Raw genomic sequence first — 27,436 nt, forward strand, 5'->3', positions numbered from 1 at the left:
AAAGCACAGATTTCCTCATTATACGATCTGGAAATCATGGCCAAAGAGCAAAAAGCAGTTGCCTCATCTGCAACAGCACGTTCACACATCTTCTCCCCACAAAACCTGCAAGGTTGTGATTACTGGTAAAAGCAGCAACTGAACCCGGATTGTATGGGTGGGGGGAGAAGTGGGCGAGTGCAATTCACTTTCCATGCAAAGATAGCTCACACTCCTACCCAAGAAATTACCCTCCTAGGAGCTTCCTCCCACAATCAACCGAAGCAACCCAGGCCACAGGTATGCTGCATAGAGCAAGTGCACAATCCAGCAAGGCAATTCTGGGGGAGGAGCAATTCTTGTCAATCAAATCAAACTTTAAATATGATTTCCTCCCCCAAGGCGAGGGAGAAAACTTGGCAAACAGTTAAGGGATGGGCCAAGTAAAGTTGATCCAGATTATCTGCTTGGATTCTGGTGCCACAGAGCATTCATCTCATTAACCAACATTTCATTGCATCATTTATACCAAACAGGAAATTTCACCACTAAAAAGCCCTATAGCAACAGCTGCATACAGGGTTAGAGAGACTGCCCAGCCTCCTCTCTTCCCAGAGCACCACCAGCCAATATACTGTTTTGTGTGCACACAGAGACCCCCTTCCTGGCCTTTCCCTTGCTTGGCTCAGGAGCGCAGCAGACAGCCAGACATTACAGTCACAGAAGAACGTCTAGGCTAGCTGTAATAATTGGATGCAGCTGCAACAATAATCTGGCCAGTAGTTTCACCAAAGCAGGCCCTTTATGTGCCACCGCCGCCTTCGCTGTTCAAACTGCCTTCAATTGCGCAGGGCGAGTTTTTCTTTTTTAACTGCTCTCCCAGCTTCCTGCAGGAAGAATCTGAGGAATTCCATGTGAGGTTTCCCCCCTCACTTATAAAAGGACGATGTGTTGAGTTTGCAGCCAGGAATTCTTTGGCTATTTCCTCATCAGGTCACATGCCAACAAAAGGAGTGCCAATATACATTCATTCCCCTCCTCCTTGGAAGAGGGAATGTAGGCCTATCCCCTTCCCCACTAAAATCAAATATGCACATAAAGATACTGACATCGAAATGGGTCTGTCCTTCATCACACGAACTGACTCTCTTGAAGCTGAAATATTTGCTTTGAACTGGCATTACTTCAAGCCTGCTTGGAAAAATTCCAAGTGGCAACAACTCACACAAGATGCCCACGTATAAGAATGGCAACATTTCTTCCACTCCACCCACTTCCTTGAAATGGTCTCTAAAATTTCAGCTCTGGCAACTAAGAATCTGAAATATCTCTTCTCCCTCCCCAACTGATTCTTTAAGATGGGGTAGGGAACCTGGAGTCTAAATACTACAGACCTCCCTTTCTGGTCCTTGGGAGTCTCCACAGGCCACACCTTTCACTGGTCCTGCCTAAAACCCCTATCCTAGAGCAGTTTTGCCTGGCTTAAATGTATCCTCGAACTTGGATAATGCCTCTTCCTTGCCTGGAGAGAGTAGGAACTAATGCCTCCCTGCTCCTATATATGTTTTTCAAAAACCTGGAGGGACATTTTACCTGGTGGGGGGGGGGTTCATAACAAGAGGGCACTCCTTTAAATGAATAATGGCTACTTCCTTATGACTGTCTTCAGCACTTTGAGTGTTCTGGGGTCCTTCCAATAAGATGCTCTGAGCACCCAGAAGATTGGCTCAGGTGTAGGAGATGGGTGGAGTACAAGATTTCTGAGGGATCCATGGGGACCATGGTTCCTTTTGCATTTCTTGCAGTGTGATGTAGAAAGACCAGCCAAGCAGCCAGCTGTGGCACTGAACTATATTTACCTGATGATGGAACTTCCAGACTCTGTATCCCCTAGCGACAATTTAGAAGGAAGGGCGTGAGAGAGAGGGAGAACAAGCCAAAGGCACGTCTGCTAATTTCAGTTTATTTGTGGGACTACAGTATGCCTGGTGAGCAAAGAATCCCAAGGCAAATTCAAGCAAACTCCCAAGCCCACGTGCACAGCAAAGGTTTGTTAGCTCAAGAGGCTCATCCTTTCGAGCAGCCCCAACCTGACACCTTCCAGATGTTTTGGACTACAACTCCACCAGCATGGCCATGTGATGCTGGGGCTGCTGGAAGTGGTAGTCCAAAATGCCTGGAGGACAACAATTTGGTTAGGGGGGGCACTTTTAAGTCAAAGTTGGTTTCCTTCTGTAGCCAGCAGCTTTTCACAAAGCATTTCTTTAAAAGGAGGAGCTGGGACTTTGCCCACTGTTGCACCTGGGTCCCTGCCTTGTTAAATTGATCGCAGGGTTTGCTGTAGTAGCTCAGCCATGGATGGAAAGCAGTCTACATGCTCAGAAGCACAGTGTTAATCCACATGTTTGGGGAATGTGGCTTGTAGCTACAAGCAGATTCCAGGACTGTGCTCTGGTGAGCCACTGAGCAAATTAATCCTACAAACTGATCTTAAGTAGGGCTGTCGAGCAATTAATAAATGGCAATTGATAATTCACAAGGCAGGTGGTATGAGGCTGCTTCCTATGTTCCTGACTCAGACCCTTGGGCCCATCTAGCACAGTACTGTCTACACTGACTGGCAGGGACTCTCCAGGGTTTCAGGCAGGAGATCCCAAAGTCTAAAATATTTGTACTGTATTGAGACAACAGCAGTGGCATTTTAAAGCACACTATTAACAGGAAAAGACCACCTTCAATGTTTTCTTTTTCTCATTTTTTATGACAGTGGCACACTGTACTCAAAATAGCCTCAGAAAATAGGTAAGTGGTTTTTTTTTAACTCTGCTAATTAAAATCTGTTCCCATGGATTCATCAGCAAAAGATTTAGTTGTTCTACTGATTAAATCAATTAAAGCTTGAAGCTCAAATCTTAAACTATGGGTTGTGTTTCACAAACAAGGCATAAGAAGACTGTTCATGGTTAAACGGCACCAAGGATTACAGCAAAACTCCCTATTTTTCCTTCAGAAGGCAGAGCACCTCCATATATGGGGCTTGCTGGGCATGCAAAAGTATACAACACAGCCTGTATTTTGCTTATGGGCCTTGCCTCGTGCACCCCCCTCCACACTGCCCATTGGCAGACTTCAGCACCCTCCTTGCCCCTATCTGCTAAACAACTGCACAACAGCTCCTCCAGGCAACAACACAAACTGCTTGCACGGACAAGCCACATCAGGAGGCTATTTGGATGGGTATTTTTAGGTCCCTTGTAATGCAACTTAGCAGCTGGAAGTAAGCAGCAAAGCAAAGCACTTTCCTCAAGACTTAATTTCTAAAATGTGAGGGGCCCAGACCCAATATTGGCCTAGAAGGCATTCTTCACTATTCCACCTTGGTGTGTGAGCAGCTTGAGGCTGCTCAGTGGTGAGAATTCACTCAGCACGTGCCCAGTAACACGTTCACTTCTTTAGAATGAAAGAACATAAGACCAGCCTGCTAGATCAGGCTCACCTAGTCCAGCATAGGTGGACATCCTTTTCTCATAGTGGCCAACCAGATTCCTGTGAGAAACCCTCAAGCACAGCTCAGGCACAATGGAAGCATGGCTGCTTCCAACTGTGGAGGTAGAGCATAGGCATCGTGGCTAGTAGCCACTGATAGCCCTCCCCTCCATGAATTAGTCTAATCTTCTTTCAAAGTCACCCACATTGGGGGCCATCACTGCCTCCGGGGGGAGCAAGTTCCATAATTTGACTACAGTGGTAGCTCGGGTTAAATACTTAATTCATTCCGGAGATCCGTTCTTAACGTGAAACTGTTCTTAACCTGAAGCACAACTTTAGCTAATGGGGCCTCCCACTGCTGCCGCGCCGCCAGAGCACGATTTCTGTTCTCATCCTGAAGCAAAGTTCTTAACTTGAAGCACTATTTCTGGTTAGCGGAGTCTGTAACCTGAAGCGTATGTAACCTGAAGCGTATGTAACCTGAGGTACCACTGTATATGCTGCATGAAGTACTTTCTTTGATCTGTCCTGAATCTTCCAGCATTAATTCACACACTCCAAGGCTAAGCCCATGGCAGTGGAAGCAGGCTTTGATTCAAACAACACCCCCTGATTTCCTAGGCCCATTCAGCGATCTTTGACTGGACTATGATGGGGTTATTGGGGAAAGATGGGGGGGCAGTTTTGGCTAACATGATGTAAGGAGACACCTGCTGAGTCAGGCCAAAGGTCCATCTCAGCCCAGCATGCTGTTTCCAACAATAAGCAGCCAGAGGCATCTTGGGAGGCCACAAGCAGGTCAGGAGGAAAATAGGCTGATCCTCACAGTTTGTCCCAGGTTTCTGGTATTACTGGTAGGCTGCCTCTGCACTTGGAAGTTCTAGTGAGCCATTATGGTTCTTGGCAGTTCATAAATGCACAGCACCTTTTTTTTTGCTTTTTTTGTCAGTGACCTTACAATCTTATCTGCTTCTTCTTTTTAAGGATAGTTATGGAGATTTTGCAGCAATCTTCCTCAAACTGGTACCCACTAGATGTCTTAAGACTACAACTCCCATCAACCCAAGCAAGGCATGGCTGATTTACAGGCACAAAGTTTTTCACAGGGAGGTGCTCCTCCGCAACCACAGCCAGGAGCATTAAAGTTATCCCAGTGCTGAGCTCTCTGTGATTATGCTAATTCAGAACTTAACACTGCACCTTCGCACAAGCACACACCCTCCTACGAAAGAAGCAGGATTTGTATAATTTATTTTAAAGCCCCTCCTTCACTCACGCTCGGCTAGGACTTATGAAACACAAGGGATTTACTTTATCTTTCCTCCTCCATTCAACCTCTTCCAGCCTAGATCCAGCAGTTCTGCCTGCACCAATCTTTGAGGGGAGGAAATTACATTTCTGTGGACATAGGGGGTAGCTGTGACACAAGGCTAAACCCTCAGCTCCAAACGTGCTCTAGACAAAAGCTGCCAGGCTAATCCCACCCAACTGCACTGCACTGGGCAATTCCTTTTATCTGCTTTGCTCATGACAGACTTCAAACTGATTTCATGTCAGGTCTCAGGCACCTTACAATCCTGCTTTCCTAAGAAGAAAAGCCTCTTCTCTTCTTGCAGATTGTGGTTAAAGGAAGGTGGCCTTGTCCCAACAGCCAGAGTTAGCATTTCTGCAAGCGATGCAACAGAATTTCCTAGGGTGCACTGCAGAAAATTGCTCCCCACAGCAGCCCAACCAGGCCATGCCTGGCAAAGTGCCTGGATTAAACCTGCTCACCAAACTGACTGAAGCCCACCAGGCACAGATCAAGCCTTGCCAGAAGCTAAGCAACCACCAGGCAACAAAATCAGGAAGTTTCTGGAGCCCTACAGTCTGGCATGGTCCATTCAAGGAGCATATTTCATCCACAGAAAATAAGGAAGCACAACACCACTGAAAGAAAGTTGCAGCTCCAATACAAGCTTCTCTTTCTGCCATTGGAAGGAATATCATCTCACACTAGTGGTGGCAAGCCCTTGTTCTAGCTCCTTTGGGGAGTAGTGGAAGAAAACTGGTCTATATATTACACCAACCCATGTCCTGCAATCCTGGTTATAATACCATTCAGATAGAGTGTTTTCGGTGTCCTCAAATGTGACATTTGGCACCAGCAAAGGCCACTTTAAGTGACAGGATTAGGGCCACTCCATCAACTCAGCTGTGAACTGCCACAGTTGGGCTTCCCACTTGCTCAGAACTCACCCTCTCACTGGCCATTCCTCCTGGTTGCCCAACATTTACTTTTTTTGAAGAATTTGTACCTAAAATTGCTCATTCTCCTGCACTAGATGCTACACTGAAGAGTGGCCCTCACTTCAGCCATCCCAGGGAGTGGTGGATTCTTCCCACTGCCATGCCTTCATCTTTTCCTCAAACTGAAACCCTGCCTGGCCTTCTGATTGGCTGGGAGACCCCTGTGTAAGCTTCCCACCTTTGCAGCTCATCCAGTCCTTGGGCATTCTGCTTGCAATCTTCCATCTGCACTTCAGGCCTCTCTTGGGTCTCCCACCTGATTAAGAGCCCCCTCTGATGCTTCATCTGGGTTGGCACTCAGCTGAGCTAAACCCTGGGCTTGTTTCCTTAAGGTTAATCTTCTTTTAAACATGTACCAAGTGCATTCCTCTTGCCACTAAGTAACTTGCTTTAACAGACTGGAGATTTTGGAACAGAGCTTCCAGGCAAAATATGTCAAATTTGAACCCTGGGCACCCAATTGTACGTACAACATACACTCTTCTATCTCCTTTTCCTTTTCTTCAGGAAAATAACCTCTGTTGCCAGCCTTCAGCTCATGAGTCACCTGCTCATTCTTAGTCTCTGAAACTGTGTTGCCTCAAATTTCGGGAAACTATGTAAGTGGACATAAATGACTAGTTTGTTGTCGGGAACCGAAAGCGCCCTGGTGATGCCAACCTCAGATAAAGCGGGTATTTTGCAGAGCTGCCAAGTAAACAGCCTCTTGGCTTGCCATGCCAAACACTACAGTGCTCACAGCTGCTGCCCATTCTGGGGCGCACCCTGCAGGAAACACAACTCTCCCTCCCTACTCTGCTTGGCAAACTCAGCTGCTGATTGATTTCCACAACAGGAAGGTGTGGTAAGCAATGGGAGCTGATGAAGCATCCTTTTATGCTGTTTACCAAAGGGTCAAATCAGATACGCACACATTGCCCCAAACACAAGGCCAACTTGCCTTCCAGGACAGGGCAGCTTGAGAGCTGTTAAGAAGGCAAATACAAATGCCCACCCATCTAAAGCAGCCTTTGCCAACCTGGTCAGACTACATCTCCCATCAGCCTCAGCTACCACAAAGGCTGCTCTAAAGTGCTGAAATGCTAGCAATCATCAACCAGTGGACAGGTGCTTGGCTCACACCCTCCAGTTACTGAATCTGCATCTGCCTTCTCTCAACGTGGGGCATTCTGTGCTCTGAACTCTATGGGGAATGGCCCTGTTATATGATCAGGTGGTCCTTCCAGGATTCACACTCCTCCTTTTCACTCTTCCCAGCTGTGCATGAGTGCTAACTTTGGTTAGCCATTGGAGAAACATTCAGCACATAAGCAGAAGCAATCTTGCTTATTGCTACTTCGCATGTTGAACTTTGCACTGCAAACAAGTCCTGGGAGAAGACTCTAACCTGGGTACCTGCTCCCTCTTTGTGGGGCACTAGTGGTTTGGACTGGGTACACTGCTCTGCCATGGGGATAGACCTGTCTTTTCATCACTGATAATGACTTAGAGCTTTCTACCTTGGCATTATTTGCTTCCTTGCACTGGCAAGGGAACATTGATGAGGAACTACTGGCTTCCTATACTGATGCAGCCAGAAGAAGAATCCGAGGCAAAACTGCACAGCATCCCTTTTACAACAGCCCTTCCCCCAAATAGGACATTCTGGGCCTGGAAAACTTATTAGCACAAGTTTGATCAGAAGGGGAAACCCTGTTGATTGTGGTGCTGCCCAGCTCATGTTTCTCTGTAACAAGGCCTCCTTGGTGGTGGATCCCCATTTTTGGAATGACCTCCCTAGTAAGGTGTGTCCAATTTACATTCAGGGGGCATTTGCTGACTGAAAAGATGCTCTTCCCAGCAACTTGGTAATTATTTGCTGTGAGGATATGCAGCTGTTTTTAAATGTTTTTAGGTGGCCTTAAAGTTTATAAAGAGGTTTTTATTTTATTGTAATTGCATTGTTTTACTACCTTGTTGCTTACTGCCCTGGGCTCCTTTCAGAGCAAGGGTTGGGCAGAAAATTAATTAACAAATAAGCAAACAAATAAGCAAACAGGGGAGAAACTGAGTTCAGCATCAATTCCCAAGGGAGCCAGATTGCACCTCATCCTGAGAGAGAGAGAGAGAGAGAGAGAGAGAGAGAGAGAGAGCGCAAACTGCAAGACTGACCTCCCACCAAAAGGCCAAGGTCATGGTTAATCAGGGTTTTTCCCCCAGTCTTCCGCAGAACGAACAATGGCAAGATTCTTTGGCCAATGCTGCTTTTGGCAAGCGGAGGCTGTCTGGGTTCCTGCTGGCTTCTCTTCCAAAGCACTTTTATTCCTTGAGTAAGAAGGGTGTTGCCTGACACAACACATTAAGACTTCTTGCTGGAGCTGGAGAACATCTCTGCTTGCACACAGATCTATTTGCAGCACCTGCACATTCACACATTAGGAAGGGGCCTGCCACCCTCAGCGCCATCCCCTTGTTACTTATGTGCATGGTGCCTAGGTGTATGCTGGCAAGAAGGAGGAACCATAAGCAAGCATTTAAATACAAGGAGTCTAAATATAAAGTGACTTAATTAATTCAGTCTGATTTGATTAAAGTTTAAGCTAAAAAAATTAAACCTTGCTGATAATTCCAGTGCCTCTGCACTCATTGGCCAAGGCATTGGAAGGGATTTGAGAGCAAGCTAACTTCTTCCTGAACAACCAGAGAAGAACACAGATGGATTGCATTATGCACCTCCCTTTCAGAAGCAGGCACACCAAACCCTTTTGCCTCCTCTCTTTTTTCCCATGAGAGCATTAACGGGAGACGCCTGAGGCACCCCCCCAAAAAAACTTCAGGGGGCCCAGGGCCCCAGAGCCCTTCCCTTGCCCCCCAATTCAACTGGCTTCCAAGAACAGCAACTATTTCACATGGGAGAGCCCCAACTCAACCACAGTTTTAACTCTGCAGTCAATTACATTGATTAATGCCTAATTCATTTCAGTCTTCTGTTATAAAGCACTATTAACATGCAAGGCACATCTTGTTTGTCCTCTCACTTCCATTTTGCAGATGGAGAAGACCAGGGGCCCTTTTTTCTGCATGGAATCCCCCCGCCACACACACAGAGCCTTCCTTTTCTTGAGCTCACTAGGTCAGGTAACTGGAAAACAACAACAGATCATTTCTTCACCCTTATATACACCTCTAGAGGCACCACCCATAGAAGCAGCGCGGGTAGGTTGCATGCAAACCTTGATCTTGGCAGCATTTCCACTGCTAGAAGAAATACATCATCACCACCTTGCCACCCCTGGAAAAGCCTGACATCTATTGTTAGGAAGGATGAATAGGTAGAAATGTGCATATTCTGTGCTATTTTATAAGAAAGAAAAGGCTTTGATAAGAGAAGAGTAGCAACAGTGGGGTATTTTGGGTGAGGGGCAGTACACGATGCCCACCCAACCAAGAACAAAGGTGCATAGGTTAGTGCCTGCTTAATGAGGCACTATGTTGGAAAGTCATGAATGGGAGGCACAGGTAGGAACCAACGATGCAAAGCACCTGGAGGAAAGAAAAACACCCCACGGGCTGAGCACTAGATGCTGGTCCAAGGCCACCCAGCCAAATGGGTGTCTCTCTGGCCCAGGTGCTGCTGCTCTCTAATCACTGGATAGAATTGCCCACAGCCCCAGTTCTAACGCTGCCCCCTGGAGAGGCTGGTGCCATGACTTAAAGAAGGTTAGGCAGCTGGAGAAGAGGAAGCATTCTGCTGGGTGATGCTGGCCCTCAAAACAGCAAGGCAGTGGCAGCAACAGCAACAGAAACAATTTAAGTGGGCCTGGAAAGCATCCAACAAGGAAAACAAAATAGCTACCCTGTTCACCTCCCTCCCACCCCTTCCTCACCCCCAGCTGTTCAGAACTGGACTGGAAGGAGCCAATGCACATCAGAGAAGGGTTAAAAATATTGCCAGCTGGGCCATCCGATCTGGCAAGGCAGAGGAATGAGCAAGGGTGGATTTATCAGCATCACAGCATCCATAAAGACACCAGGATTACAGAGGAGACGATTCCTCCTCCTGCTACCCAGCAGGGCCAATACAGCCACACAGAGAAACTAGGATTTCAAGTTACAGGCATAAAAATGTCAACCACGGGTGCTGGTTCAGATCCCTACTATGCCATGAAACTCACTGCCTAACCTATTTCAAAGTGTCTTGCATGGCCATCATAAGGTTTAGGTATGTGCAGTGCTTCACACATCCTCAAGCATCCTTTCCCAACTTCAGCCACTTTGGACTACAGCTGTGCTGGGGGGCACCAGGTTGATAGGGCTACTTTAAAGGACTACCTTATGTTAATTGAAATGATGGCCTGCTGCATTCTGCACAATTGCCCTGACAAAGTCAGCCTTGGTTCTCTATGGCCAAAATCGGCATCCAAAGAATGTCAACTTTTATGAAACCTCCTTTTTTTAAAAAAAAAAAGGCCTGGCAACTGTGGGGATAAGTGCAGGGCAGTACCCAGGGCTAACCCAACCACAGAAGCAACCATCCAAAGCATTTTGGAAAGGTCCACCCAACATCATCTTCAACACTGGAAAGGCACTTGTTTTGGGTGCAGGATGTAGATAATTTCCCTTAAGACATCAGCACAGATCGACCTTTAGATTTAGGGGGCGGGGGAGAGGAAGGAAGGGATGGAGAAAGCTGCAAAATAATTATTCCCATAGGCACATCTAAGTTGCAAGGTGTTAGAAAGGTGGGGAGATGATAGGTTCGGAAGTGTTAATTCAGCAGTAAAATCCCTTCCATTCAAGTGTAACTAAATCCTATATGAAAGGTAAAGATCATTTACAAGAGGGAAAAGGATCACCACCCCTAGCTCTGTGGACAAGGAAGTCAGGGGTAATGACTGGTGAACTAGTGGGCATTTGCAACCCTCTTAAAGCACAGGAAAGCCTCAACTCACACCAGGGTTTGCACATTTGATCACAGAGGCAAAGGAAGGCTTTGTGTGCAGACTAGACTAGCCTCACTCATGGTCCGTTTCAGGCTGGAATGATGGGTTATTCTGTCCTACATCACCATTTGTGCCTTTTTGTTTCTTAACACACAGGAGCCCCTATCTGCCTCTTTTGCATAAAAACTGAAAAGCACAAACCATTCAGAATAAAACAACAAGCACTCAGCCTGCAAAGGTGATGATGTTGGTGTGTGTGATGGATCTAGCCTTTCTTCCTTCTCCCTCATGGCCGCCCCCACAAAATGGCTCTATTGTTAGCCGAACTCCCGTTCTGCCAAGAGCACGCAGGTGCTTTTCAGCTTTTGGGTGGATGAAACCACCTGGAAAATCTGCATTCAATTTCATCCCCCTTCTGGCCACAGCGCCTTTGTTCCTGCAGTTATTATACAAAGCTGGCAAAGGATGGCAGCCAGACAGACAGCAAAAAGGAGAGAGGAGGACTTGGGGGCGGGGGAGAGGAGGAGGAGGAGGAGAAGGAGGAGGCTATGGTTCTTTTAGGGTTGCCAATATGCAAAATTCCATTTCCAACAGGGCACTGGCTTCTTTTCTCCCCCAAAACAAAAAAGGCCATTGTAGGGAAAAGGAGCTCATGAACAGGAAATCCTTGAATGTATTGTCATCATTGCCACTAATACATTTCTTGAATCCCACCACTAGCCAGACCACAGGGGCAGCTTGGGCCCCTTCCGGTGGGGTTACAATCTGCACAAAGCAGGTGACACTGAGGCGGGGGGGGGGGAGGATAAGGGACAAGTGCAGGGCTCACTTTCAGTGCCAAGACTCCGCAACATACAAGGGTGAGATATTCATCCACTGAAATGGATTTTGGCTAGCAAACAGGCTGGAAGGGAGAGTACCTCTGAGCATCTGCAGAGTTTCTTTCAGTCATAGGTATTTATTTCTTGGGCTATGAAGCAGGCTGATTAACAGGCCTTGTTAGATGGAGCAAGAGAGATGAATCTGAAGGTGAAAAGTGAAGGTGTGTGCTTGTTTTTGCTATAGTTTGAGTATTTCATTATCTTGGAAATTTTCTGAAAAGTTTTGCTGGTTCTTATTGTTCTCATGATCCCACTCATGCCACGCTGGCAAATATACATAAGTAAAGGGTGGGATTAAAAATATATTTTAAATTGGCCTTCCCCATCCTAGTGCCTTCCAGATGTTTGGGACTACAATTCCCATCAGTGCCAGCCAGCATAGGGAATTCTGATAGGAACTATAATTCAAAACATCTAGAGGGCACCAGGTGGGTGAAAGCTGCTTTTAGGAAATAAGCAAGCCTCTCTCTTAGTAACGATTGGAGTCTCTTTGGCATCCTGTACGGTGCCTGGCACATTCCTGAGGCTTATTAAGCACCAGACAACCATATTTCTGGGTGTGTAGCAGCAAGTGTGGAATTACATTGGCATACGTGTAAGTGCGGAGGGGGGCAACTGAAGATGAACATCAGCCTTGCATGAAGTCCTTTCTGGGTCTGGCTGGATGCTTTAATGTATTTCCTGGTAACCAGTCATAGTCCCATCCCCCTACGCTGCACATGGTAATTTGCACTCTTAATCAAATAATTGGAGTGATTAGGCAATGGATGGTTTGACTGCAGATTAAAAACAGAGCTCCAATAGACTGGAACCAGCCATCTGGTCTCTCTGTGTCTCTCTTTGCTACCTCTCAATGACTCTTCAGAAGATTCTGCTGGGGAACACCAAGGCAGCTCTGCTTGCAGGCGTCCATCCCAGTGTTAACCTACCCTCCTCCATAACTTTCTACCTACAGGGTTCAGGTTTTAAAGTCTGCACAAGCCACAAGCCCTGTCTCCTCCATAGCATCCTACCGACTGTGATCTTCATCACAGACCAAGCACACCTTTTTGACCGCACCAACCAAGTTCAGACAGCAGAAGCAGTGTTAGAAACTGAAATACTGTATGAAAGCTAGGAGCTAAATGGCACCTTAAACCTAGGTTATGGATGCAACAATGGAATGCCTAGGTGTGCTTTTTTATAACAAGAATACAAAGCTGAAAATGAATGAACTGCAGCTAAAATATTATGTTCATTTTTCACATGGTTTAGTCCTTCCCCTGCCCACCCCCCTGACATTCTTAAGAGGGTCTCTTCTCCAGTCTTCAGAGAGTAGCTGGAAGTGAGGAGGCAGAAAAAGGTCGTCCTTTCCTTCCACTCTGCAGTTTTAATCTGAAATTTTAGGTGTAGTACTACACCCAGAGCTCAGAAACTGCTCACGCTAATGAAATTCCCTGTGACAAAATGCGCCTAGAACAATGGGAGTTTCAAATACTGAGCAGAAGCACTCACCAGGGACATCCGTCCCTCTCTCACAAAACTCACCAAGAGTCCAAGCCTGAGCACTTTCCATGAATCATATCAACACTATTTGGCCTGGGGTGGATTTGGTGAGCTGAGATTAAGTCAGCAGCAACCCATCTCTGCCCCTATCTCATTAGCCGGCGTTAAGCAAGGCATAATTCTCCCCTTCCTCTCTGCTCCACATCTGCAACATGGGGCAGTAACAAAGGCTTATATTCCTGTGACATAATTTTTTTTCTTACCACTTTTAATACTGAATTCCAAATTGTTGCAATTGTCGGTGAAGGGCTGATAATTCTAATATACTAGCACTAATTATACCACTGGACTGGTTTAAAGATTACAGAGATAATGTGCTTTGAAAATACAAAAAGTGTTGTATAAATGCTATTACTAATTCAGTATTGGCAGTTTTCATTTGAGAAGCAATTTTACTCTGGAGTTATTGGCTGCAAGTCTTTGCAGCAGATGTGACTTGTCTAAGCTGCCAAACAAAACCAAAACTGAATTTGATGCTCTCCAGATCTGGTGAGTCCCAGGGACATTCATGACTCTTTCCCCTAGCAAAGATCCCCCTTCATGCCATCACTTCACCTGAGGCATCACAAACGTGAAAGCATACGAAAGGCTGTGCCAGCAGCAGCCTTCTTGCTCTGTGTCCTGGCTGTTCTTGTCGTGAGTGAGCCGCCCAGGGACGAAGGCCATGTAGAAAAGGACAAGTATTGCCCTCTTGGGGACCTAATCAAGTATATTGGTTCAGGCTGTAAATACTTCCAGGTGAGGCCTGACCTATTGCACCTGAGCAAGAACCAGGCTCTGAACTTCTGGGTTTGTCTCCCTGCCATCCCCCACTGCTGCCCTTCTGCCTGCACACACATTCCAGTCCTTCCCCTTTGGACTAACTTTGGAGAGCAACTGGCTTTGCCTTTGGCTCTCCAGTGAATCTGTCCCAGTGTTTTCTCCAAGTCTGGCCCCAAACCTATGAGGACTTGCAATAGGTGCTACAGATGCTCAGCTGCCCACAGTCAAGTGCTAACAGTTGGGGATAGGAGAGGTCAATGAGCAATTGGGAGGATCAGCACAGTGTAGTGGTCAGAGTGCTGGAGACTAGAGTTCAAATCCCTGCTGCGTCATAAAAGTCACAGGGTGACCTTGAGCAAGTGACCAGCTCTCAGCCTGGCCTACCTCACAGAAGAAGCTTGGAGGATAAAATAAGGAGGGGTCAGCTCACCCATAAGGCAAGATGAGGCAACTGCCTCAGGTGGTAGGATTCGGAGGGCAGCAAACCCAGCCTCCAAGGACTGCATCCCTGCAGCTGCTGTCATGGTGGCATCAACAGCTGAAGTGTACACCTTAGAGACAAAATCTGCCCCCCCCCCCCGCTGCCTCTATAGCATCCTCTTGGTGAATGGGTGCTGCTGCTGGTCTCCTCTACTCTTGTTCACTTACCCCTTCTTCCCTGGTGGTGGTGTGTGCCATTTTGTGGTTCACCTCAGGTGCCAAAATGTATTGGGCCGGTCCTGGGGCCAGCCTTCAAAGGATATAAAGAATTGTCTCCAGGACAGGAATAACAGAGCGCTCAGTGACTGGGAACAGCACTTGGAAGGCTGCACGTTGCTCACACCACCCACTAAGCACCTGCCTCATATCTAAACGCTAAGAAATGAACGGCTATTTTGATAGTTTGGGGGGTGGGACTGCAAATTGTGTCAAGGATAGCCTTTTCCTTCCCTTCTTAACACTTCCCTCTGCCAATCTGCAGCCTCGACAGCAGCAGCGGGGGCAACAGACCAGAGCAAAAAAAGCAAAAGGAAGAAAAATCAGATTGTGAGGGCCCTCTTGTCTTACATAGGCTGATTCTGATGGGAGTTGCAGCACCAAACATCTGGAGAGCACCAGATTTGCAAATGCTGCAATAGGGAACTCAAGGTATAAAGCAAGCTTGGGGTTTTTATTTAAGGGTGGTGAAGGTAAAGTCAGGAGAAGGTAAACCAATTTTGCACTCATAGGATGTTTGAGAAGGGGGATACTCTGCTCTCCAAGCTATGGAAATGAGCCTCAGGAGAAAGCTCTGCCCAGTCACAGACCCTCTTGTGGGTATAAATATAGCCGACAGAGACAAATCCTTTCCTCCCATTGTTCTAACTTCCTGTGAGCTCAGCACAACACAGATCCCCCTTATCAGCCAGCCGGCTGCCAATCCCGGTTTCTGCAACATGAGAACAGCAGAAGAAAGTCACAGAATTGCTGCAAGCTCTGGAAAGCGAAGCTTCTGAGTTGGCGCCTTTCCAGTCTCTGTCCCAAAGGAAAACACTTACAAGCCCAGGGTGTGATTTCATGCAGATGAGGGAAACCATTCAAAGTTCTTTCCCCCGCAGCAAGTTCAGGAGGTATCTAAACTCTCCTTTTGTGTGTGTGTGTGACGAAGGACAACTATCATAGTGACCCGGTCCTCATATCACCAACTCTGAGTGAATTGCTTTATGAGTTAAATTGTTTTATGTGGTGTTATTTTGTCAAATCAATTTGAAACTTTTTATTGTATAAAGGTAAAAGGTAAAGGACCCCTGGATGGTTAAGTTCCGTCAAAGGCGACTATGGGGTGCAGCACTCATCTTGCTTTCAGGCTGAGGGAGCCAGCATTTGTCCACAGACAGCTTTCCGGGTCATGTGGCCAGCGTCACTAAGTCACTTCTGGAGCAACGGAACACTGTGACGGAAACCAGAGCGCATGGAAATGCAAGAGACCACCACCAACATCATCATCAGGAACAAGCAAGTTATGCAGTCCTTCTGTATTCCTGGTAATTACCAGCACTTCTTCATCTTTGGTTAAAAAGTAGGACACTTACTGTAACAACTTCATGGTGAGTATTGGCAAATACCAGCACCAATTTTTCTAGAAAAAAGCACGCTGCTAGTGCTGAACAGAATTTCAGGCACTTTCTAGACCTTTCAGAGACTCTTTTGTGAAGTGGCCTGGTGAAACCTAATAAGGACTTCCAGAGATCAGGTAGGAGTGTGATGTGGAAGGGCAGAGGAGCCTTAGGTGACCTGCAGTGTTCTCAATAGTTTATAGTCTTCATCCTACAGCTCCCATCAGCCCCAGAACCAGACAGGCTACCCATAGTTAGTCAATATAATCTCCCTCCTCTCTATCCTTTGAAAACTTGAAATCTTGGAAGCACAACAAATTTCACATAATGTTCAAATGATGCATACACATAATGTTTTAATCCTGTCTTTTAAAAATATGATCACTTTTTAGATTTTTCTTCATTTTGTTTCATGTCAGTTTTAATGTAGGTGTTTATTGTGAGCTGCTTTTGTAAAAGAAATAAAAATTAATAAGTTTAATAAAAAATAATAATTTATTCTGATTGAAGGATTAGGATTTCCTTGGTGCAGATGATATACGTTACCAGTTACTAGAACTGGAAAAATTGGGGAGTCCACTCCCCAGGCTCTGTATGCCATCAGATACGGCCATGCAGTTCAGTATTGTGGACCCCCAACCCTGTCAAACTTGCTCCTGACTGAGATTAGACAGGCCCCCTCCCTACCAAACTTGAGGTGATTGACAAACACTTTTCCTGTTTCAGCAAGCATTTTAAGGTAGGCATTCTAGGATGAATTATAATTGCTCTTATTCTTTGTATGGCTTAAAAAAATCATTTTATGTACATCACTTAGAAATTCTAAATATTAACCAGTATAATAAATAAATAGCTTTTTTAATTGTCTCTCCCCGCAATTGCAATTTTACTTGTTATAATGCACCCTGCCTGATTTATGCATCATAGTTGGGCAGAAATTATTAAATAGATAAACATATCAAGGGTGAAATTACAGAGGGTCCTCAAAGCCTTCTACTCTTCACACAGAAAACCCGAGTCACAGTCCTTGCCCCTTCCCAACTTTTCCATATCAGCCAGGACAGCTAGAGGACAGCTCCTTCTCAATGTAAAGTTTGCTCAATCTCAGTTTCCAATCAAAGGCACTCAGGCTAGGAGGAGTCCAGAGCCTTATGCTTAACTGAGTCAGCACCAGATGCTCAACTGAGATCAATTCATGGTGTGATTCACTGAGATTGTTAAAACGTCCCCTGTCTTTCCTGGCAAGTGGAAAAGTTGTGTGTTCAAGTCAGTTGCCACAAACAGCAAGCCCAACAAGGCAATTGGCTCAGAGTTCTTGCACAACAATACATCCTCAAGAGTAGCATTTCTCAGACTTCTGAAGAACAATTCACTTTTGCAGCCAGCAAGACTTTTGTTTAAAGTAGAAAAGACACACCCTCAGAGGATGTTCCTCCATGATTTGTGATTCATTGATCTGGGTCCAGGCTCTGCAGTGGGACAACAGCCAGTCTGTTTCCTCAGAGGAAACTGTGGCATCTCTGCATTGAGAATGGTTCAACAATTCGAATTGCGTCCAGTGCTGGGTTGTGGCAGAAACTCCTGCCCCCACTGGATGAAGAAGGTAAGGTCAGAGCACCAAGTCATACAAGGAAGCCTCTGGCAACCTCCCCATGGAGTGAGCAGAAGAATACAGAATTATTTGATGATTTAACTGATTCACTTCTCATTCTGTGGTGTAGGAGTTACTACTACAAAAGTAACAAAAGTGCAGTTCATTATGTCTTAAAGGTAAAGGTAAAGGGACCCCTGACCAATTAGGACCAGTTGCGGATGACTCTGGGGTTGCAGCACTCATCTCGCTTTACTGGCCGAGGGAGCCGGCGTACAGCTTCCAGGTCATGTGGCCGGCATGACTAAGCCGCTTCTGGCGAACCAGAGCAGTGCACGGAAACGCCATTTACCTTCCCACTGGAGCGGTACCTATTTATCTACTTGCACTTTGTGCTTTCAAACTGCTAGGTTGGCAGGAGCAGGGACTAAGCAACAGGAGCTCACCCCGTCGCGGGGATTTGAACCGCCAACCTTCTGATCGGCAAGCCCTAGGCTCTGTGGTTTAACCCACAGCGCCACCCGCGTCCCTCATTATGTCTCACATGCTTCCAAATATCAAGAGCCTTTTCACAGAATACCTGTGGCAGCTGAGAGCTGTTAAAATATTCAAACCTAATTCAAGTTAAATATTTAGAATAAGTAATCCAAATAAGTGGAGGGTCATTAACCGCTGTGGGTTGTGAGGGACAGATGTTTTTTAAGCACAACATATTAAGTTTTTAGTGTGTTGCAATACATGTATACACTAAGATTTAATGAATGAAGAGCCTCCTAAATTGGACCACACAAGTTGCTCATGTGAATGAAAGAGTCACCCAGGGAGAATGACACGGATGGAAATTCACCCTGTGCTCTTTGTTTTCTGCCCAAGCTGGCCATGTTTATACAAACAAGTGATATACAAACAAGTGATAAAGGTCTTTTAAAAATAAGATTATACTATTTCTATAAGTCTTTTATCTTCCTTGTTTGTATAAAAACTGCTAAGGTAAGCTGAAAGATCATATATGGCAAAAAGGAAAGGGAAAAAAAGAATGAGCACAGGGGGAATTTTCACCCATGGAGCAGTGCAGGCCCTTCACTCTAAGGTCCCAGGGTGGGTTGCAGCATTAAAAACAACTCATCAGTAGATTCAGCATTAGCCAGAAGCTACCTGCAACATAGCCAGGTCCTTACCTTGAAATCTGCCAGCTGCTGGCTGATGACCTCCACTTCTGTCCCAACGACCCACTGCAAAGCTTCGCTGTCTTCGGCTGTGGCTGTCATGTAGTTCAGCTCCTTTAGTTTGTCATAGAAGTCCTTGACGCGAGCCAGCGTTGTGTCCACCTGCTCCAGGCGACTTTTGCCTCTTTCGTTCAGTTTGCCACATTGCTTATTTAAAGTCTCCAGCTCACGTTTCAACCCTATGAGGTCGGGACTTCCTTCATCATCCAACATCTGCCTGCATTTCTCTTCAGAAGCTTGGATATCCAGCCTCAGCCTCTGAAGTTTGCCCAGGAATTCATGGACATCCTCTGCTTGAGACTGCAGACTGTCCATGTCTCTCCCAACAGAGCCCATGCTGTCCAATTCGTCATCTAGGTCAGCCAGCTGAGAGAACATCTCCCGAACATGATTATTAAACTGGCCAATCCCTTCAAGCTTGCTCTCCATAAGTTGACAACATTCGTTAACTTTTTGCTTGACTGCTTTGAAGTCTTGCTGGGCGACCTCAGCTTGACTTAAGAGATGGGAGGAGTCGGACCCATCTGGAGCATCTTCCACCAGGCCCCGAGTGAAATTCCTCAGGTAATCCACCTGGGGTTCCAATGCCTGGATAACTTCCTGTTGGGCTCTCAGCTTCTCCAAGTTCTTAGTGCTGCAGGCCTGTGGGCCAAGAGCCTCATAGATTTCCAGCTGATGCTTTGTCCCATCTAGTTTCTTCTCAATGTTCCTAAAGCTTTCTTGGAACTCCTTCAGCCTTTGCGACATTTCTTCCAGGGAACCGGTCTTTGCTTGGAGTTCCTCTGTAATAGCGTCCATCTTCTGGTTGATCCCCGCTTTCTCATCCCTAACATCATCCTCATCCATTTCTGATGCATTGATGAGGATATCAGCGGCGCTGTTCAGCATCTCCAGAAGGGAGCGGCGCTTCTCCACATCGCTCAGCATAGCCTTTGACCTCAGGAGTGTGGCTTCCAGTTGCACTGGATCCAGAGTGACTTCCAGCTCTAGCATCTTTGACCTGCAGTCCTCCACCCACGGGAAAAGGTCTTCCACATGACGCTGGTATTTCTGAGCCTTCTGTAAGCAGTCCTTGAGTTTAGCATGTCGGTCTGTGATCTGTTTGCTAAGCTCCTCCCAGTTTGCTTTCAGGTTGACCAGCTGGCTTTGCAAACTGGCTCTCTCCTCGCCGGGATGAATGGAGTGAAGCAAAGACTCGCCCTCTACCACAATCATTTCATAGGAGCCCCTGTGCTGGTTGAGGCTCTTTTGGAATTCTTCCTGCTCCTGGATCTGAGACTGCAGCCTCTCCAGCTTAGCTGAGATAGGCCCGCTCTGTGCCTGCTGCCTCAGCTTGTCATCCAGCCAAGTGTGGAGCTCATCAAACATCTGTTGGAATTGCTGGGAGCTGGCAAGCACTGTCTGCAATCGATTCATCCGGTCACCTGAAAATTGGAGGAGGCAGGAATACATTGTTAAGACATGCATTTCATAAAGCTAGGAACCTCTCCTAATGTTCCTGATGCACAAACCTACATTCCAGTCTTTGTAAATAAGCACCTTTCAGTGAAAAAGCAAATTGGTATACCATTAAAGGTAAGGCATTCTTATAAACCTAGGAAGCTACAAATCACAGAACATAGGGTCTATTCAGGGAAATTTAATTGATTCTGTAGGATCCCCAGAACATCTGTTTCCTTAAAAAAAGCTTTCTAGACCTTACATTTACATAGAGGCAGTGGTCAAAATGGGATGGGGTGGCATTCCAATTCTTTTTAGAAAGACAAAATGGAGCCCAGCTAACCATCCCACTTCTTCTACTCATGCGTTAGGGAAAAATACACCTGAGAAGTGGCATTGGCTGGGGCTTCCTATTGGGCCTGTGTTGGTGACACACTGAGTTTGCTTCATAATGTGTGGAGTGGCCCTGAGGTTAAGCCTTTCATCACATCTGGTGAGCCAAGGATCTATTGGGTCCTTATTGCCCACACAACTTTCCTGGCTGTTGGGAGTCCTCCTTCTCGACTAAATGCTGTTTGTGTTTCTAAATTCTGCAAATGGTCTTATATAGTACCTGATGACCCCATGTTTTCAAATGATTCATTTCCATACCTGCCAAATCTTCGAGCCCTTTGAGAGGGAGGGCCACTGTCTCCAAGCGCTTCTTCAGCTCATCCTTCAGGTACTGCTCCCCAATGAGGACTGAGAGCTCATCACATAGGGCCTGAGCCTCCGTGATCTCCTCTTCCAGCTGTGCCAGGTTGGACCGGATTTCACTCGTTTCTTCCAGCTGCTGCTTCACAGCCTCCGGCTGGGTGCTGATGGTGGACTGGGTGCTCAGGCACTGCCCAGCAGCCTTCACCTTCTCAGACAGGCCCTGGAGCAGCTCTTGGTACTGGGTGCTCTTGACAATGGCCTGGTCGATTTGGCTGGAGCGTGAGTTGAGCCTCTCTGTGAGTTCAGTCCACTTCTGGTTGACAGCCTGGAGCTCCTCCTGCATGTTACTGATGGATGGAGACCCTTCGCTGGGGCTGGTGAGTATCCCTTGCGCAGCCTCATTCAGCTGATCATACTGGGGCTTGCGGGACTCAAACTCCTTCAGCATAAACTAAAATGGGGGAGGGTGGTAGAGAAACAATGCATAGGTTTTTTAATGAGAGACCAAGATGGTTAAAAAAAAAGATGAAAGAAGCCAAGGAGAATGCAACCATAGCACTGTCAGTCTTGGTTGCATAATAAAACACTTTTTTTAAAGCACCAAAAGAATGGCTGCCTTCTTTTTTTTTTAATATAATTTTTATTAACAGGCCAATCAAATCACATTAATTCCAAATCACATTAATTCCAAATTATACAGCCAGATTTTTAAATTTTTGTTGGGGGTACCCATACATCAAGCTCCGAAAGGGGACCAAGAATGGCTGCCTTCCTAAACCTGATGAAAATAATGACTTCATGTTACTACTGGGCCATTTACTATTATATACTGGCATTAACAGCCCGGGACCAGTTTACTTATAGGATCACCCTATATATGCCCACTCAGCTGCTTCGAACTGTGGAACTGATACTGTTACAAGTGCCGCATAATGCTCATTCTGCAATAAATCAATTTTTAGAGTGGCAGCACTTACACTTTGAAATTCCCTGCCCATTGACATCAGGCTGTACAATTTCTGGTGCCTCCTTACTTGCTTTTAACTGCTTTTATTGATAACTTTAATGTTTCTTTTAATTTTTGTAAAACCACTTAGGAGGTGCTTTGTTTTTTACAATCAAGCAGCACATATGTGATGTGATGTAAGCAATGCCTTTCCTGAGAATATCAGTGGTTTCCAAACTTCCCATTTTCACATTAATTAATCTGAGAACACGTTCTACCCCTCAATACACTGCAAAGGATTCTAGGGCGGAGGTGGACTTCAGGCTTGTTGGATCTAATCTGTTTTTTCACCAGAACCCCAAGATCTACCAATGAGAGCCGGGTGCAAAAGACATGCAGGGTGCCTCCAGACATTCCCTATTTGGGGCATTTAAAGTGGATTAAAGGGTTCAGTCACCCAAGTGCAACAAATCCATTTTTTACACAAACTCCAATTTATAAAACAAGTCCCACTTTGCAGCACAGAAAATGATGGGGAAAACTGTGGGATGAATGATTGACTAAGAGGAAGATGTATAAACCCCCTGGAAGCAAATCAGGGTGAATGCAGAAGAAATGCTAAATGGCATATATACAAATAAATCAGAAGGAGTACACAATGAAGACCAGACATAGTTGAACCACGATGTAAACAAATTAATATGAGTGCTGAATAAATAGAATGTCTGGAGGAGCCCATGGTTAGAATTAAATACCAGGGTGCCTCTGAGCTTATTCTTTTCCGAGCTCAGTCCTTTTGCACAAAAAATCCACTCCCTGTTAGCCATCTCCATTTCAGCAGCCTAAATTAGGTGAGAAAAGTCATTTTGTTGTTGCTAATGTTGAACAACTGAGAGATCAACCAGTTGCTGACCCCTGTTCCAGGACACACTCTTGGTTCTTGCAAGTGCTCCAGATAGCCTCACATGACCCGAGTGGATCCTGGAGCACACCTAACATTTCCCTGAGAGTGCACACTGGAAGGTAAGTGGTAAACGAAAGCTTGCCTGCCATGCCTGATTTGATTCTGAATGAGAAACCCCTGATAAGCTTCCAAGGAAGTCCAAGGCTCCTTGGAAAGCTGAGGTCTGAGCAATGAGGCAGCCAAAGATGAACTGTCCTCTTCATTGAGGAAGATACATCCAATGAGCTGCAAAGGAATGTGATGTCAGCTGATGAATCAATTAAACAAGTTAGTCTGCTGCAAGAGTTTAGGTTGGCTGACACACAACTAAAAGCATATTGAGTTGCTATAAACCATCTGTAGAGTTTCTGGAAAGAAGCTGTGGGAAGTCAGCTTGAAACAGGATTTCAGCTTTAAAAAATGTCAGGGATGATGATGACATTCAAAAGACATTCCACTCCCCTGCCTTATTTGTCCTGCTGCTGCTACAGTTCATATAAACAAGTTGCAGACTGAGAGTCAAACTGTATAAGCATGGAGATCTCCCGACAATCCTACCCTCTCGAGCGTTTGACTGCCTACAGGCCTCTTCTTAGCAGCATGATTCATAATCCAAGGGAGAGGAAGGCAAATGCAAGAGATGGGCCTGCTGTTCAATGAAACTAAGCATTTCTACACAAGCACCCCTTCTGTCAGGGCTAGTGATCTGGAGCTGGAAAGCAGGTAGGCAAGGACAGGCACCCTGTGCTGCTCAAACTGAAGAGCCAGGGGACGGGTGGAAATATATCAGCCCCTTGTACCAACTGATCATTGCTGGGCTAGAAGCTGCGATTGCTCAGGCCATCTGCAGTGGTGACAGTGCAGTGCAAAAGGTCAACAGTTCCCTCTCACTGGCAGATGACCAGCATGGTGCACTCTTTTAGTCACTTCCACCTGCATTGACCGCATACACTTTTCAACCTGGTTGCATAAAATGCCTTTGCTGGCTTCTCACCTGAACTTGCTGCTTCTGTGCATTCAGCATGTTGGGATCGATGGAGAGTGGGCCCAGCACGCTCATCATGAGCTCCTTCTCCATCAGCCAGGGACGCAGCTGGCCCTCAGCCACCTGGAAGCTGGCCAGCTCGCTGGCTGATTTCTCCAACTTCTGCTGGCGCTCTGCTGTCACCTGGTTGGCATGTGCCCACCTGGAATCTGAATGCCAGAAACACCATGACTGGGTACATTCCCTCCACAAAGGCTTCCACAGGACTCATTGGCTACGGGTGAATGCGGACCTCTAAGGGAATTTTTAGGACTTACCTGATCATGTATTTACAGCAGGAGTGGGAAAACTCAGGCCCGTGGGCCAAATGAGGCCAGGTCTCCCCTCTCCAGGTGACATGGGACCTAGGTGGTTGGGACATGTTCGTCACAGCATGTAGGCATGTGTGTTTGAATATGGGTGTGGTGTGAGTGTGGGGTGGCCTTGCCCTGTATGGCTAGAATGTGGCCCCCTGGAAGGTTAAGTCTGTCCCTCATGATTTAACTGAAGATACTGCAGACTGAACCCAAAATTTAACGCAGGTGCACACTGTGTCCTACCCCCACGCTAAGGGCTCCCCCTACCCACAAAATGAAGTGGTGCACCTGATCTCAGATGAATGGCAGAGCCTCCTCCATGAACTTTTGGAAAGATTCCACACAATGCTTTTCATGGGCCCAGTTCCTATGCAAACAGGGAGTGTCTTCTCTCAACAAACAGAGGTGGAACTGCTCTTAAAACTGCTCTTAAAAAGAAAAGTTTTCAGGGGAAAATTTTGGCAAATAAAGCAGTTTCAATATTCTTTTGCAAATATGAATTACAGTTTAAGCAAACATTTAAAATGTCAGGCTTCATCTTTCGTGGGGGTGGGAAATCACACAGCATTCCCCCAAAATAACAACAGTAAGACTGCAGTAGCTTGGGCAAGCTGACAGGCACAATCAGCTCTGACACTCATTCAAAAACCAGATCATGCTTTGTGCTAACTAACAATTTCTGGCTGCTTCAGAAATAAAATGTCATTATAAACTGGCCAGGACATGAGCCCGTTCTACCCAGATTTGGAGTGGGATGTGCAAGGGAAAGTCTGGAAAAGGAAACACAACCAAATATGAGGGTAAGGGAACTCTTGACTATAAGGCATGCCCACAACTGCAGGCTTCAGAGTCTGCAACTGCTACACACTACTCAGGAGGGCCTTGTGCAACTCCATCTCTCCAGCCAGTGTGGATCCTCTGTTGCATGTAGAACAGGGAGTGGGGTGGAGAGAGACCATGCACTCAGTCTGGGAGGGGCAAGAGCTCCCAAATGGAAAGAGCTGCACATTCCAGTGGAATAATCCACTGGGCCAACCCTGTGGGAAATGAATGCACACCCACACACATGCACTTAGGATGGCCCCTTTTCTCACACCAAGGATAACTGCCTAAGACACACCTCCTCTCTCAGCCTCTTCACACCCCCCCCCGATTGATGAACACACTTCTCTGCTTGCTGCACATGCTTTCTCCACTTAACTCTGTGATAGCCTGCTTTGTTCAGAAGCAGGATGTGCTGGCCTGCTTGCCACTGAAGAGGTTTATCTGATGACACCCCAAGAACGTCAGTAACACAATTTCTAAATGACTCCCCCTCCCCAGCCAGCACAAGCCATTTTGCTTCTACAGGCAAGGACAAGATGGCACCCCTCATTTCATACACAGATGCTGACTGGACTGGTAGCTGAATCTTATTTTGATACTGGTGATAGGACAGCATCATCCTGAGCGTAGCAGGCTTCTTTAGGGGGCACAAAGGAGGCTGCTGTCTGCCATCTCACTGCCATTCCCTGCCCTTCAGCATCTGCCATCTGAGGCAGCCAGCTCTCATTCACTTCCACAGCACTAGAGTTAAGAGAACTTTCTGGACCTTTGGCTTGCTTGTTATGCTTTCCACACTTTTAATTTAGCCTACAGTCCTTTCCTGATTGCCATGGCACCACCCACCACACAGTCTATATTTCAGCTGAGCTCTGCTTTGCCTTTCTAGAACTGGCTCAGTCTTGCTCAGCCCCAGATGAGTTTCTCAGAGGTTTCTGGGTCACATACTTAAGTCCTCCAGCATCCGCTTCCAATTTCCTGCTTCTGGTGATTCGGGATATTTCTCCAGGAGTCCAGAAAGAGACTCTTTTGCTTTCTGGACTTTCACAGCGTTCTGCTCCAGCTCAGCCAGAAATGCCTACAGGGTCATGGGCGGGGAGGGGAGAGAGCCACAAGAGACAATTGCAATATTATTATTATTCTTAGAAACAGAATATGGTTTGTTTGTGGATCTGATGAAGCAGCAGAAATCTCAAGGTGTGGGGTGGACGGGTGTGTGGGAAGAAAAACAGCTGCCATTTCCAAGGGATTTAAGTGCCACATGCATTTCAAACTGGGCCTGTTCATGAAGGGCAGAATCTAGAAAATACTATAAAATAAGCACACTTTGAACTTTTCTGAAAAAGACAACACACCCAACAACACTTCCACTGATAACCAGAAATATATTACAGGCCATAATGTAAAGCCACATAATGAACTCTCAGGGCAAGTCAGTTTGAAAAATGCACAATAATTGTTCACAACACATAAAAATGGGTTTATAAATTCAGCTTTGTAAAGTATCACCAGTCAGATCAACTCTGACTGATTGCCAATCCTGAGAGACAGTACTTCATTCTCCACTTTTGTTAAGTCGGTTACAGTAGCAGATTTTCAAATTTGCACTCTCAGGGCTGCAAGGCCATCATCCAGTCAGCAATTAAGGGACATGTTATCTTTAAAATACATTAAAATACAAATACAAAATACAAATACGTGGCTCTTCAGAAGTGTTTGTTAGCATTGAACCTTTTGTCTGCTTAGGGCCACACTATGTTATTTTGGCCAGGCCTTCCTCTTTGACAGATCAGATGAACTTTGTTCCATGTCCGGTGTCAGGAATTTACCTTCTTTTCCTCAGATTACTGCAACACGTTGTAAGTATGGCTGCCTCTGAAGACAGTTCGGCAACTTCAGCTGGTGCAGAATTCAGCACCCAGGTTACTGACCAGGGTAGGATGATTTGAATATATTACAAAGATACTGGCCTGACTGTACTAGCTGCCAGTTAGTTTTGGGGCCCAATTAAAAGTGCTGCTTTTGACCTATAAAGCCTAAACGACTCAGGACCGCAATACCTCCAGGACTGCCTCTCTTCGTATGAAGCTAACTGGGCCCTGAGATCACCATCTGGGGCCCTACCTCATGTGCCTCCTCCATGAGAGGAACGGAGGGTGGGAGCACAAGAACAGGCCTTTTTTTGCAGTGGCTCTCTGCTTGTGGAATGCTCTCCCCAGGGAGGCTCACCTGGCGCCTTCATTATACACCTTTAGACGCCAGGAGAAAACAATCCTCCTCAACCAGGCCTTCGGCTGATTACACCCAATGCCCTTTTTAATGTGTTGTGGGTGGTGGATACTTAGTTTGCTCTTGCTTTTATTATGCATTTTGTATTTTTTGGGGGTCTTGCATTTTTATGTTGTGAACTGCCCTGAGATCTGTGGATGGAGGGCGGCCTACCAACTTAAATGATTAAATGATAAAATAAAAACACTTTCCCTTCTGCA

At 46.2% G+C, this 27,436-nt stretch overlaps 1 protein-coding gene across 10 annotated transcripts in view; it reads right to left on the bottom strand.

The window, feature by feature from the left end:
* The window catches only part of MACF1 (microtubule actin crosslinking factor 1), a 203,976-nt gene that overhangs the window by 62,843 nt on the left and 113,697 nt on the right, over positions 1-27,436 (bottom strand). For all 10 annotated transcript variants that reach the window (XM_081203849.1, XM_081203847.1, XM_081203846.1 and 7 more), the window contains 4 exons: positions 25,896-26,025; positions 23,779-23,978; positions 20,851-21,346; positions 18,712-20,183 (listed from right to left, as the gene is read on the bottom strand). In XM_081203849.1, the coding sequence (XP_081059975.1) occupies positions 18,712-20,183; positions 20,851-21,346; positions 23,779-23,978; positions 25,896-26,025 (2,298 nt within the window). The remainder of the gene's footprint in view (positions 1-18,711; positions 20,184-20,850; positions 21,347-23,778; positions 23,979-25,895; positions 26,026-27,436) is intronic.

Source organism: Podarcis bocagei, assembly GCF_964188305.1.
Source record: "Podarcis bocagei genome assembly, chromosome: 7".
Classification (NCBI taxonomy): domain Eukaryota; kingdom Metazoa; phylum Chordata; class Lepidosauria; order Squamata; family Lacertidae; genus Podarcis; species Podarcis bocagei.